This window comes from Necator americanus, chromosome I (assembly GCF_031761385.1).
Source record: "Necator americanus strain Aroian chromosome I, whole genome shotgun sequence".
NCBI classification, from domain to species: domain Eukaryota; kingdom Metazoa; phylum Nematoda; class Chromadorea; order Rhabditida; family Ancylostomatidae; genus Necator; species Necator americanus.
This window is the reverse complement of record NC_087371.1, coordinates 4,345,284-4,357,110: the sequence shown is the minus strand read 5'-3', so window position 1 is coordinate 4,357,110 and position 11,827 is coordinate 4,345,284. Positions and strand designations below refer to the sequence as shown.

The following is an 11,827-nucleotide window of genomic DNA, read 5'->3' as shown; positions in this document are numbered from 1 at the left end:
TAAATAAGTCTTGATAGGATTAGAGATGCTGATGCTAAGGAAAGTAAAATTAGGTGTGACGGAGACGTAATCCGTTTCAGCGAGAATCGTTGGACAAGAGCCGTTAGCGGATGGATACCACGTGATATTGGATGCCCGGCATTAAGACTTGTGGTGGTGGTCACGCGGTGGTCGGACCTTTTCACGGAGTTCTTTCAAGAAATATATGATGCTGTTCGAGTCCCTGTCAAGAAGAGAAGCTACAGGGCAACTTCTGCGCGCGATCAGGCTAAGTGGAAGTATTACTGGCGTTTGCTGCGGCCGCGTATACGAGTCTGATCGCTACCTACACGTGGTGGCCCTGCTTTAACTAAACGCAATCAGACGTTCGAGTGTACGCATTGGGAACGAACGAGCCATATAAGCTGCACTGTTATATGGCGAAAGATTCCCATACATTGCAAAAAGGTGTTGTCGTCCAGCACACCGCCAAAGCCCATAACCTGAAAGGTCAACTGCCTGAAGGGAGCATGGAATTTTTGGCAACAACCACTGGCGTTTGCTAGAGCAAATCAGACAAACAACGAGAGCATAGGTGATAGAGGTGAATAGCAATCCGTCCGTATAGCTTCATCTACACAAAGATTAACCCAAGATACGCGTACATGACGTAGAGGGCGAGAGGTACTGTTGTAACTGCAAGGTCGATGGCTCGAAAATGTCTCATACCAAAGGAAAATTCAGTATTAGCATTCCTCCGATGTCAGATACGACGATACCAAACGTTTTTGGAAGAATCAAAAGACTGACTTCGACTGACTTAGACTGACATCGACTGGCGTTGTGTGAGCAATTCATTGTATAAATCTCGTACGCGTTCGTAAACTTCAATCAATTCTGCACTGAAGTCAAATGCGTTTGCGCATCCGAAGGGGTTAATTGACGCCATTTTGTACTTTCCACGACCAACAGGAACACCCGAGAGATCTAAGCGTAGTCCTCTGGAGTGCAGGTCACGCGTCGCTGAGCCGATCCACTATCTTCGGTAGAATTTCTTCACCGGATACGATACAACGCTTCCCTTTGATTTTTTCAACCAACGAAGATGGGAATTAGTCGCTTTCATAGTTCTGTGAGCACCAAAAATACTTCCATTGCTCTACATCTCGCGCAAGGACTGCATGTTGGCTACTATTCTGGCGCGGTGAAGTCGAAGAGCATCAAATCTTTCTTCGAAGGATTTCGTGAGGCGGTCTTCCTGTAGTGCGTTTAATATCGCGCGATATCCAGTCGCTCACGGCTCTGGTTCAACGGTTGTCGTTGAAACGCATCACGTGTTCTGCTCATCTTACTTAAAGGCATCACTCCACGAATCTGAGGTGGTACGGATTTCAGGTGGAGTATTCGTATACGGCATAGTAGATTATAGGAAGGAAAGTGATTCCGTCTATTTCTTCCTAATTGCCGTAAAAAGGGCTCGGAAGATACGGCTTCGGGCGTTCTGGCGCACCATTTTCTACAAGGAGCTCGACTGGAGCGCGCCAGCCTTGTGCTGCGCCGCATCTTCCGGGCCGTTTTTTACGGCAATTAGGAAGAAATTGACGGAATCACCCTCTTCTTCATAATCTACTATCCCTTATAAGAATACTCCACCTGAAATCTGCACCACCTCAGATTCGTGGGGTGATGCCTTTAACTTTACTTTTCAAATGTGACAGTGTCTCTAACCTTGACGTAGGGCAGAGCTTCAAATCCCACCCCTCACTTTTGTGAAGCAGAGTCCTCCAACCACCCTTCTATCGATTGAACGTTAAATGACGTTGACCGTAAGTTTCTGAAGCATCAATCAAAGCAGGAAATACGTTGGTGTTAAGGAAGTCAGCAGGGAGCAAGGATCGCGGATGTTCTTGTTCTTCTTCACTACACCCTCAGTGCTCTGATACGGTCCTCAAGGCGCTTGTTTCCCACTGCATTGCTTGGGAGTCATGTCGTTCTTCGCGTTCATTTAACGACTCAGTGAATCATGGCCTTTGAAATTATATGCAATACACATTAAAACCATATTTATCGAAATAAATAGGCAATAAACGGGCGACTTCAGTATTAAGCTATTTAGAAGAAACTCCACGTCGCTGAGAAGAGAATACTTTTTTTTGGGAATACTGCCACCTTTTCGAACGACGCAAAAAATGACCTTTTACGAATAGCAATCCATTCTGTACCGAATCAGTGCAAAAGGAATAACAGATGCCCTAAGTTTGCAGACACGACATGTAATTTGTTCAATCGATATGACTGTTATTGAAAACATGAATGGAAAGATATCATCCCACAAGGGTAAGCAAATATATTCACCGTAGCATGAGTCATGAAACAGTTGTATAAATCAGGGTCGAAGTCCTCATACATCAACGCACACGCGCACATGTTTCTCGTGCTTCTCTCGGTAAGTTTCGTGGCAACTACCATGTCCTCAAAAGCAATCTGATCTGACCATTGTAGAAATTTCACGAGGAGCGTAGGCAGCGTATCACGAAACTGACGATGTTAGGGTCTCTGTTGGCAAATATAGAGTTTGTGGTGCAGATTACAATTATAAGCATGGCCTCGCTCAACCGCCGCTCATCTTTTCCTAGTTGTCGTATTGTATTTGTCGTTTTGTATTTCAAGCCTTTATTTAAGGTCACTCTCGTCGTAAGCTACGGTGATGTGAATAACACCGAGCCATACATAATCCTTAGTGAGTTTCTTGTTCTTCAAGGAGATAAATGTAAACTTTTCACTCGTGCTGTTAAGGAAATAAAGACAAATGCAGGATGGAAGCAGAATTCAGAAAAATCATGGATAAACAACATAATCTTCTTCGTCAGCAAGTTGCTTTCGGACATACGTACTTGGGGAAGAACTTCACGAGTCAAGAAATGTGTGGGCTGGTAAGCACATGGATAAGCACAAATAAAAATACCATAAATACAAACAGAAAAACGTTTCTTAGTAGTTCTTAGACTACCGTTTCACAAGACTTTGAGAGACTTTTGTCCTCGCCGTGATTATTTCCCTTTTTTCGAGGGACCGCGGAGACTTCTTTTCATCTATTAATTTTCACCTATGTTCGTCCCAAGCTTTACCTATGAGTGCAAAAGCGTTTTAGTTAGCGTTGTAGTGGTTGCAGAGTAACCCGGGTAGTGGAGTGACAGATCCTTCAAGTGTTCAATGTGAAGACTTTTTTGCAGAAGAAACTTCTTTGTGAAAAAACAGCTTTGTGTGATTCTGTCTACCTAACTATGCAACATACTACAAGAAAGAGTATAGGGGATTCCGTTGTTCGACGTCCAATAAAAATAGCTCAAATATGCAGCAGACACCCAATATCTCACCAGGAAAGGTCGTAAGCGCGTTCCCCTCTGCCCATTACCCGTAAAACGTAGCAAATAAATCATGCAGGGCTTTTGCGCCCTTTCTGGATTACTAGATTGAATTGATACCGTGGTGATGCTCTGGTACTCTTGAACCACCTTTTTCTATCCGTGGTGGGACCCTAAAGTCGATTACTGTAGGAGTACAATAGATCAGTGAACCATGTTTCCCGACACAAACTCCCAAGATTTCCTGATGCGCTAACTGTTACGCCTCAGAGAGGAGAGTGTCCCAGATCCAGTTCCGCAGGTTCTGGATTTGTGATCTGATGATCTGTGGGTCCCTTGAGGAACTGGCACCAGAACCCTGTCTCCCTGATGTCGTGATGTACGCATCGCAGGTACTAGAGTTTACGCACAAGGATATCGTGGCCACTTGGGCTTTTGTCGGCATCAGTGGTTCACGTTCTACCTTGCGGGTGCACTTGGAGGGTCTAAGGCTAACGCCAAATTCCCTCTGTTTTAGTCTTACTTCCCTCCTCAAGCCAGCTCATACACTAGGCTCTGACACTTGCATCGCAGCACCGGCCACCGCTTTGCTGGCGCTCGCGGCTGGACTCCTTGACTCCCTTTACAACACACATATATATTACTATGCACATGGATTGCTTCGTCAATTCCCTGTGGCTTGTGTGTTCTCGACTGAATACCGAGCACTTACTCAGTCTTCATCCCATACTACATATATACACAACAATATAATACAAAATGGATTGGGCCTAACCAAACACTCACTACGGGCTCAGAAAGTACAAATCGCTGGCGTAGGAGCAAAGACTGGACGTAGGAGCGCGTGCTTCACTCCACCAGACAGCCTCTAGGACGCCGTTTAGCTCCACCTCGTAACAACTCCTCCTCCTCCCTTTTGGTAGATGGTATTGCTCGAAAGTGGCGGTGCTGTTCTTGGTTGATCGATCGCATCCGCTCTTGAGTCCGTTCCGTTTTGTCACTGCTCAACGGAAGCGTGAAATGTGGGAAGGATCTGAAATAAGGTGTCGAAACACGGACCGGCTCCTTTTGTTGAGGCGAAAGTGGGAGGAGCTTGAGGCGCGCGAAAAGGAGGAGAACTGTGGGACCTAGCCGGCACGTGTCCTTTAGATGGTATGGCAAAAGAGTCGCGTGGAATCCGCGACACTATCTTTACTTGCTTGACGGAAAAATTACCAGTTGGTGAGTTTTAAAGCGGGTGATTTCCATTTTGAGCTGACTTTTACTGAGCTATAGGCGAGGTTGTTAATTGGTTTTTTGCCTGACGTTTCGACAAATCGTCTTCTTCAGAACCTTTAGCGGACAGTTTGATTCACAAACCTATAGTGCAGTTATTTTAACCAGTTCTGGCCTACAGTACCACTACAGTGATTATCCTCGAGCAATTGACTGAGCGATCAAATCTCTCTACAACCATATAGACAATACTGAGGCTACTTTTTCAATCACTAACGTAGCGACTGCACTATATGCTCACCTTAGGCTGGAGAAGATCACTGAATGATCAAGATCACGAATTTTCATTTCGATGATCAAGATTTGGATTGCTACTCATTCATTCTAAGAGAAAAACTAAACACATCCCATAGTAGTATTCCCTAGAGGCAGTATGGATAATTCTGTTAAAAAAAAACTCATGACTCATGAATCTTAGTCTCGTTCTGATCCTACTTAGATAATTCGTAATAATCTTCCTTATTCTAATTAATCTTGTCTGAGAACGATGTGCGAATCAGCATCGTCCTGACGTAGAACATTTTACATCTGATTATCCGCACAGGGAAGTACTATTTGGGCAGCTATACACACTATTTTTGCGTGCGTGTTCTATTTTAGAATGCAGCTTTGTCGAAGAAGAAGGAACGAGTGAGGAAGGAACTGGTGTATACATTTAGTTATTCACTTCCTGGTGAAAAACCTCAGAGGAGACTACTCATAAATGTTTCACATAGTCTAATTTTGTTATCCAACTTAACTAAAGTAGGAAAATATAGAAAAAAAATAAAACATATACATGAGAGCGTAGAGCATGGAATATAAAAGCGTCCCCATTCGATTCATACCGTTTTTAAATCTTTTTTCATTAAAGGCATCACCCCACGGATCTGAGGTGGTGCAGATTTCAAGTGGAGTATTCGTATACGGAATGGGAGACTACGGAGAGGGAGGTGATTCCGTCCATTTCTTCTTAATTGCCGTAAAAAACGGCCCGGAAGATGCGGCGCCGCACAAGACTGGCGCGCTCCAATCGAACCTCCTGTACAAAATGGTGCGCCAAAACGAATGAAGCCGCATCTTCCGGGCCGTTTCTTACGGGAATTAGGAAGAAATGGACAGAATCACCCTCCTCTCCGTAGTCTCCCATCCTGTATACGAATACCCCACCTGAAATCTGCACCACCTCAGATTCGTGGGGTGATGCCTTTAAATGTGAAGATGGAATGTTCGAGATGCTGCCTAATTATGCTCACTTTGTTTGATATTGTAGGTAATGACGGAGTGAACCATAAAGTTAATCGTTTCGCTTTTGGTCGCACTTTTTGACGTCACGAAAGCATAAAAATTCATGGTCTCATTAAATTCGAAGACGAAGGAGCGTAGGGGTTGCTCGGCATAGGAAAAGTGCTAAGACATCCACAAATGGGACCTCAATCTCTCTTTGATCTCATCACTGACGCTTTAAGCTCACCTAGTCCTTTCACTATTTTCCTGATTAAAACACTGTTTTTTCCTCAATGTACTAATTTGAGTTGAAGAACCATTATCCAATGGTTACACAGTTTGTTCTGTGCGGACAGAAGACAGGAGAATATCTCCAAGCGTTAGTAGAACAGATTAACCCCGTCACTGGATTAATAGACCCAGAACGTGAAACGATTGTTCGTCGAGTTTTCTCAGACTGATAAAATTAACCTTATTTCATCGAATTCTTCCAGAACATTTACCGGAAGCAGAGATAGAGGTTTTTAACCCTTTGACAACAGCGCAGCTCAACATTTAATTTGATAAACATTTAACCATATTTATTTAATATTCCAGAAATTTAAGGAAATTCCCATAGAAATTTCCATGTGAAATCTTCTCAGATGTTCTTTAGTTCTTGACTATGGGGGTTTCTGAACGACCGATGAGCTGGCACAGGCGTCAGCTCTCACAGGTGAGCCGCACACTTCTCAACGGTAATTTTTTACGATTTCCTAACTTTTTAAGGGAAATTTGGTGCTTGATGGGTTTGCTACTGTTATTTATTATTATTATTATTATTTCTTTGTCTAAATATAGCACTATTAAAGTCGGTAAGTGCCAGTTATTCAAAAAAGCGCGCTGTTGCCAATGGGTTAAAGGAACCATTTTGAACTAGTTTGACGTCAATGCGTCCTCGTTTTGCCTAATTCGAGTCCTTTTCTGACGTTTAATGGATTATTTTAAATATTGATGTTTTAGGTTTATGATTGTGGTATAGAGGAAAAAGCTCGCAAGGAACTCTATTATCCAGGGTCCATCAGCGATAGATACGATGTGATGTATTTTGAAAGGTTCGTTTAAGGTTATATTCCTGGGTTATTCTTTTCCAGTAACTATAATCGCCGGGACTTATGTTTGTCATCTTGTCGGTCGCGACGCCTCCCCAGTAATTTCCGCTTCCTCGCTCTGCGCTCAGCCCTTTCTCAGTCGAACGCGCACGCACAGCGTCGGGACTTCTAGAAATATGTGTTCTGGGAAAACATTAGTCCCGGTGGATATGCTTGGAGAGATTTTTTCACACGGCTGCAACACTACATTGAGCAGATGTCAAGAACTTTTTCTCTTTATTCCCATCGTTTGGATCAACGTCTACAGGACAGCAAATGCTTCAGACCCAAAACATCCAGCATCTATATCGAAGTGGTGAACGCGATTCAAGATCTAGTACACGATGAGGAGAAACTACAACAGGTGATCCTATCTCTGGTCATTTAAAGGTATTACCCCACGAATCTGAGCTGGTACGGATTTCAGATGGAGTATTCGTATACGGGATAGTAGATTATGGACAGGAGGGTGATTCTGTCCATCTCTTCCTAATTGCCGTAGAAAACGGCCTAGAAAATACGGCTTCGAGCGTTCCGGCGTACTATTTTCTACGAAGAGTTCGATTGGAGCGCGTCAGCCCTGTACGCGCGACGCATCTTCCGGGCCATTTTTCTACGGCAATTAGGAAGAAATGGACGGGATCACCCCTCTCTCCATAATCTACAATCCCGTATACGAATACTCCACCGGAAATCCGTACCACCCCAGATTCGTGGGGTGATACCTTTAATTCTGTTAGGTTGGCAACCACAATAATTTCTGTTACACTTTAAAGATTTCGCTCTGGAAATTTCTTCAGTTGACTTGATAGCCCAATACTAAACCACCAATACTTAATAATCTATCCTCAGTCCACCAAACTCTGTCACTAACGTCTTCTTGATGGCTGCTTCTGGCGGTGCTTTCCTCAATCTCGTGAAGGGAATCCCAACGCCCAACGAGCGGGATCCAAGAAGATCATGTGGTGCTCCTGGTGGAGTGTCAAGAGAGTCTTTTATTGGTAACCTCTACCATATGGTTCTACCATTAATTCTGAGAAGTTCTGCGAGCAGCTGGTGTGGATGGCGGCAAAACCTACATTGGGAGAAAGTCTTCTTCTTGCTTAACTACGCGCTCCCGCATGTCGCGAAGTTGACTGGGATGAAGCTGCCCCGCCTTGACTGGACCATTCTTCCCCATCCGCCATACAGCAAGAACATTTCTCCCCTTCGAAGTTAACAAGAAGTTATCGATGACAGATCCAAGAAACTATCAAGGACTTCCACCGCTCCGTGTTATGTAAAAGGTCTTGGAGGGAATCATCCAGGTACTGCTCATCAAACATTGGGAAAACATTGGGAACTACGATTTGTTCCGATATCTGGCTCGTCACCTGAAAAAACGCCACTTCGTTAACATTAATGAGCACAAAACGAACATTCAGTCATTCTTTAATCGCAAGTCCCCAGACTTCTAAAAGGAGGGAGCCCACAAGCTGCCTGGACCTTCGCAATATGTCTTCGATACCGATGGAAGATATAAAAAATTAATAATTTAAAAATAATAACTGTAATTGAAGTAATTGAAAATTAAAAAAAAATAATTGAATAATTGAATTGAGTAATTGAAAATGACAGTAATTGAAAACTAAATATTTGAGAGTAAACAGTTCGCAAATGAAATGTTGCAACAAAAAAAGGATCACGTCTCCTGCGTATCAATCCACTTAGGAATCGTTTCACGGAACCCAACTGGTGATCAAGTCAGTGTTTTTATCCTCCCAGACAAGTCTGATACCAATTTACCGACCCCACACGGATGAAGGGCATGGTTGGCACTAAGGCGATTTCGAACCATCCACGGTGCAGCCACAGTGGATCTCTTACCGACTACGCTACACCCTACCCGCCAATGTTGCCAAGTGTAACAAAAATTACTTGCCAGCCTAATAAAACTAAAACATTTTAATTAGTGCCGCTTGTAACCAGGATATTTCAGATAACCAACCCGAAAGCAACAGCATATGGATGTTGGGGACATATTTTCCGTTTTCCTCGTCCGAATGGCCCTCTTCAAGTTGAATTTGTCTGTTTGTATGACAATGGGTAAGTTTTTCCTCAAGATAATTTTCGGAAAATTTAACCCACGTTAAATCTCAACATTACTTATGTATTTTTTTCATTCTTGTTAGGGAACCTAAAAAACAGCAGCCAACAGGAAAACCGTGTTCCTCGGTTGGCGGCGTCGGCTGTACATTCTACCCGAATTCGACTTGTTTGTGGGGACTGTGCTACGTTTTAAATAATGACGAAAAGAACAAAATCAAGCAATTCAACACTTCTATCTTTGCATATGAAAAATTTCCTTAAACTGTAGCAATAAATATTTTGCAGTGAAGCTGAGAATTGAATACATCCGTCATCTGTCAGAGAGACTTACTACAATCTTTGGGACGCGGTCAGCGTCAAGCTTGTGATGGGATTTTCCTATAGGGGGTCGTAAATGGAGCCGGGAGGGTTCAAAGGCGTCACCCCACGAATCTGAGGTGGTACGGATTTCAGGTGGAGTATTCGTATGCGGGATAGTAGATTATGGAGAGGAGGATGATTCCGTCAATTTCTTCCTAATTGCCGTAAAAAAAACGGTCCGGAAGATGCGGCGCGTGCAAAGAGCTAGCGCGCTACAATCGAACTCGTAGAAAATAGCGTGCCGGATCGCACGAAGCCGTATCGTCCGGGCCGTTTTTTACCGCAATTAGGAAGAAATGGACGGAATCACTCCCTCTCCTTAATTTACGATGCCTTCAAATGAAGGGGTCGTCCGGAAGTCTGCGGTGTGCAGAAGTGAATTGAGGATAGCACGATAACCACGACAAAATATGACGTAGTATTAGTTAATTATGTACATTATGAAATATTACAATAAATAATATTAAATGATTACATAAATAGTAAAATATTACATTTAGTTTCAGGCGTAGGACAGTAAAAGTAGTTGACAATGTAATAATGACACCACGCAACCCTACTCCACTGAGGCAAATTTCTGCAAAACAGATGGAAAATTGAAATAACTTATGAAAAATGAAGAATTTGAGTAATTTTACGTAGTTTACAGCAGTTTAAATATGAATTTAACAAAATTTAGCGACCAAAAAAGCTCAAAAAGATTTTGTGCACATTGTAAGGTCTGAGAGATCGCGAATAACTTTGTAATAAGAGGAACAAATGAAAAAAAAATTGTCTAGTTTTTCAAAAAAGAGGTTTGGCCTAAAGGACAGTCATATCGTTGTTTTATCCACCTCGTAATCTTTTTGGAATTTTGATGGGACAAATTTAAAAATTTTTGAATTTTTTCAATATGTCCCATCTAAATTTTGAGAGAACTAGACGGCCCGGAAAGGAGAAATTTTGCGCATAAGGGTTTCCTTGTTTCCTCTTTCCGAGTATGTGGGTGATTTTTTTGAAATGGCATCCCATTTTTGTGGACCAGGAAAACTTACCAAAGTCCCAGTTTTTGTTCGCGCGCCGAAAATTGTGTGACTTTGAATAAAATTTGACAACTCGGAATAACTTAGTGCGAAGCACAGCATCTTCCAGTGCTTTGTAGCCGAGAAATTCCTCTACCGGAAGTATATCAAACGATTTCCAGGGTTTTGCCGTTTTTCCACATTTTTGATGGGACGAAAATTGCATTTTTCCCATCTTTGTTCCATCGAAATTCCAAAAAGAGTGGAAGGTGCGGAAAAACAGCGATATGACTGTTTAGTAGGGCAAATATTCTTCTCTGAAAAACTACCTAAAATTTTTCATTTGGTTCTCTTGTGACGAAGTTATTCCCGATCTTCCTGACCTAACAATATGCAGAGAATCTGAGCTCTTTGGTCCATGGATTCCAGTAAGTGCACTTCTAAATTGCTGACCTCGACGTTCTTCTTTATTTAGAAGTGGTTTCAAGTTTCTTATTCATTTGCAAAAACTTAACTCAGTGGAGTGTCGAACTTGCATCGCCTCATGGTTTTATGGTACGAACTAAATGTTGATTTGCTAGTGGTTTTTTTTTTGATTTTCCTCTGTAAATTGACCTAAGCACCTGACTCTTCTCTTTTTCATCGTATTATGTCCTTTTATCAGTATTTAGATATATTTCATAGATTTTAGAATAAAAATAGAATAGAATAAAAATTATTTCAATAACAGCTATATACAGCTTTTGACAGCTATCGATTTTCCCATTAGTTCCTCCGCTAATCTTTGATTTTTCTTTTTTTTTCGAAACACATGAAATTTCCAATGCATTGAATTGGCTGCAACCGAGAACTGTCGCAGGAACGTTGGAGGAGGAGGAGGAGAAGAAGAAGCAGTGGCTGGGCTCGTATTCGAGAGGGTTGTGTCCCATCACCACGCTTGACCCTGGATGCGTTCGTCACGTCGATCGATAACCGTTTAAAAATGAAAAAAACGAGTGGAAAGTGATGCGTAGTCGCAGAGCACGCACGCACCGTACGTAGTGCGACACCGCATGGACCAGAAACTATGCGATGAACGGGAATCAGACAGAATCGAACGATTACCGTATTCTCTGTACACAGATGGTTACTTTATCGCTTTTTGGTCATTGTATACGTGGTTCGATTTTGGAGATACCATCAAAGTCCCGTTCTTGAGATATAATTTGAAAAATAATAGGAAACAATATGATAGTGGATAGCAATATCCGAAAAAAGCCTTCTTTAAATATAATAATATAAACAAATTTTTAAATAAAATTTAAATAAAATTTAAATTTTTAAATCAAAACTCTTAAATATACTTGATTCATCAAGTATTCGAAAGCTACCAACACGTGCACAGTAGTGTTCAAAAGAATTTTCCAGAAGTTTCCTGTAGAAG

At 42.2% G+C, this 11,827-nt stretch overlaps 1 protein-coding gene across 1 annotated transcript; it reads left to right on the top strand.

Annotated features, from left to right (window-relative positions):
• Positions 1-2,404: 2,404 nt before the first annotated feature.
• Positions 2,405-9,304, top strand: RB195_004437 (uncharacterized protein; the record flags this gene model as incomplete). Its single annotated transcript, XM_064182284.1, has 7 exons — positions 2,405-2,425; positions 2,662-2,719; positions 2,776-2,912; positions 6,828-6,919; positions 7,241-7,319; positions 8,934-9,040; positions 9,127-9,304. 7 exons carry the CDS (start codon positions 2,405-2,407, stop codon positions 9,302-9,304), a joined length of 672 nt encoding a protein of 223 aa, XP_064033551.1.
• Positions 9,305-11,827: the final 2,523 nt, after the last annotated feature.